Raw genomic sequence first — 2,866 nt, 5'->3', positions numbered from 1 at the left:
ATGAACTACTTTAAACAAGTGTTTGTATAGCAGGTTTGCTGTTTTGGAAGTGTCAAGCTTATACTTCAGAAGGAAGAAAATTCTCTGATTTCTTCCCCTCCCCACCCCAATTAGGGCAACACTCAGTCAGAGGAACTCTGGGGGTGGTGATGGTGAACGTGCAGAGAGCATATGAAGAGAATTGCAAATTGTCACGGTACTCTGAAGTATACGTATAAAAAGCAAATGTGTTTGGTGAGAATGCGCTTCTCTCAAAATACTATAATATAGACTTGTATTGGGATTTCCTTCGTGGTCATAGGGATGTATCTGATCCGTAAAAGCTTTCTGACTCTCCAAGAGGCAAGTGCTTATGAAGTGGAGGGTTTGAGGGCTGGTTTTAGGGTACTGTAGGCTTGGATAATGTGCAGTTCTGAAAAAAGCAGTAGGAAGGTCCAGAWGTGTCACCTTCCTCCTATTAGTCATTTAATGAAAAGAAATAGAAATGAGGTAATGAGTTTGAGTATGATACTAATTAGAGTAATTCAGGCTTGTGGGAATAGGCCAAAATGAACCAGAGTACTGAAGATCTGAAGTTCCAGCTAGAGGAATCCCATGTAGCAGTCCTGAGCAACTGGGATTTTCTGAGTTCCTTCCAATCTGCATCCTGTGTGCTTTTCTTGCCTTCACACTTTTATCTTTTTAATTTCTTGTTTTACTGAAGCTCTCTCTTATTTTTCTTCCCAGGCCATGGAGCTGCAAGGCAGAGAGGCAGAATTGAAGCGGCAAGAGGCCTTCTATAAAGAGCAGTTGGCCCGCATTGAGAGGAAGGTAAGGCTAGGCTATCTGTCTTTTGTGGCATCTGAATGCTAGTAGGATTGGACATGGATCTGAGCAGATCTGTAGAATAGAGAAATGAGAAGCGTTGTGCCGAGATCTGGAACTGCCAGCCCTTATTATTTATCCTTCTCCCACCTTTACGTAGTTGCATGAAAAAGCTGTATGAGCCAAAATTTTTAAACAATTCCTATTTGAAAGATAGGTGATTTTAATTGAATAACTTAATGTTTCTAATAGTTCAGACTTTTTTTCRCCATGGGTTTAGGTGAAAGCTAAGTTTGCCTTGTTTTTTATTCCTTTTGTTAAAATTCTTGTGCTAAATAATAAAAAAAAATCACAAATCTTGCTATAAATATGAATTAAAGTTGTATTATTAATTTTTCTCTGGGGAGCCCGACAGTTCAAAGTCGGTTGCTGCAGTGCACTGTCTGCTTCTTGCTGGATAAGCCTTTGAAATGAACATGATTTAAAGAGACACTGTCAAGCATCTTTTAAGCCTGAAATGACCTTTAAAATCCATTTAGGGATTTTAATCTCTTCCCTAAATGTGGGATTTGCTTCTCTGTTTAATTGTTTACCGTGATGAGTTTTTAAAAATTGATGCCATAAAAATAGGAGCAGCCGTGCTGTTCCTTCTGAACTAATGCGTTCTTCACTTCCTGGCAAAATGAAATAATGTTATAAGTAGTCTTTATTTTTTAATAAATGTGGAGAATAATCTTCTCCAATTTGAAGCAATTAGACCTCCTGACAGTGAGCTGCATACATCTGACTTGTAGTTGTGTTATGTGACTAAAAAGAAATGCAAAGTGATGAAAAAGGTGGATCATAAAGAGATAGAGTAATCGATCAGCTTTAATATCTACATGCAGCATGATGGTGAGTATGGAACTCTGGAAAATTACAGGCTATAGAAATGATAGGAAGCTATTGGCACATTTTGTGCCTGTTTTCATTCTCTGCTGCTACCTGATTGTCCATGCAGCTTCCCCTCCACCCCCCAAACCATTGATGGTGGAACATGCCCATGAGCAATTCTGCATGATACAATTTTGCAACACTTAATCCATACATTTCATTTGAAAAATAAACTATTAAAACTACCACTCAATGTTGCATTCAGATTTTAAATTCTATTTCTAGATAATGGGGATTGTTCAGTGAAATTGCAAACAATCTAGCAGCTATCGTTCTAATTATCACAGTTGTCCATATGTTCATATGCAAAGGGAATTTCTGCAATTTCTTGGTCTCATGCTGTGTGCTTCTATTATGTTCTTCTTTCCAGATTTAGTTTCATGAAGCAGAAACTGCAGGGAAAATTTGTATGTGTGTCTGTCCTTTATGGACAGTGGAGTTGGGAAAAGTTTGACCAGGATGCTTTGTCCTCCTTTTAGTCTTTCGTTAAATTTTCTGTTTCCATTTTCAGATCAGTTTCTCTTGCTGTGGAGTGAATTTTTCAACAAGGTGATGGATGTTTTAGTGCAGGRTCTTCACTCTGGGATAAAGTGGCTAGCCCATACTTCCATTCAAATTGCAGAGATGCATAGAAACTCTCTTCTAGTTCTTGTACAATAGCAAGTAGATAAAAAGGACAGGATTTTTTCCTCTCTTGAAACACTAGATAGTTTTTGACCCTTAAACACTAGCATTTTGCTGGTAATAAAATAGAAGAATGCTTCCAACTGTTAGTGTAGATTGGAGTGGGAGGTGGTGGGGGCTAGAAGGGAGAGGAGAGAAATGTACTTGAAACAGTGTAATAAAGCTTAATTGTATTAGTTTTGAAAAAGGTTTTCAATCTTCTCTGTGGATAATTTTATTCCTATAATGGTTGGAAAGATGGGAAACACAGCACAGAACAATCTTTTTATTAGCTGTAGCTTTTATATAATTCTGCTTTTATTTGTTGAATACACACAGACCTTGACACTTATTTATTTTTCCTTCCACTATATTAAAACCTTCCAACTTGGGCTTTTTTTAATATATTTCCATATGTAGACGTATATATACTTGAGTGCATATGTGTATAACCTCTCCCTCCCTC

General features: G+C 37.5%; 1 protein-coding gene across 3 annotated transcripts in view; it reads left to right on the top strand.

Annotated features, from left to right (window-relative positions):
• CHCHD6 (coiled-coil-helix-coiled-coil-helix domain containing 6) overlaps positions 1–2,866 on the top strand; it is a 115,347-nt gene that overhangs the window by 38,653 nt on the left and 73,828 nt on the right. For all 3 annotated transcript variants that reach the window (XM_085324296.1, XM_085324304.1, XM_085324313.1), the window contains exon 5: positions 727–810. In XM_085324296.1, coding sequence (XP_085180422.1) covers positions 727–810 — 84 coding nt within the window. The remainder of the gene's footprint in view (positions 1–726; positions 811–2,866) is intronic.

Source organism: Rhea americana, unplaced genomic scaffold, assembly GCF_003343005.1.
Source record: "Rhea americana isolate MKP2758 unplaced genomic scaffold, rheAme1 scaffold_120, whole genome shotgun sequence".
In the NCBI taxonomy this organism is placed as follows: domain Eukaryota; kingdom Metazoa; phylum Chordata; class Aves; order Rheiformes; family Rheidae; genus Rhea; species Rhea americana.
The sequence above is the reverse complement of the archived record's forward strand: the minus strand, read 5'-3'. Positions and strand labels throughout refer to the sequence as shown.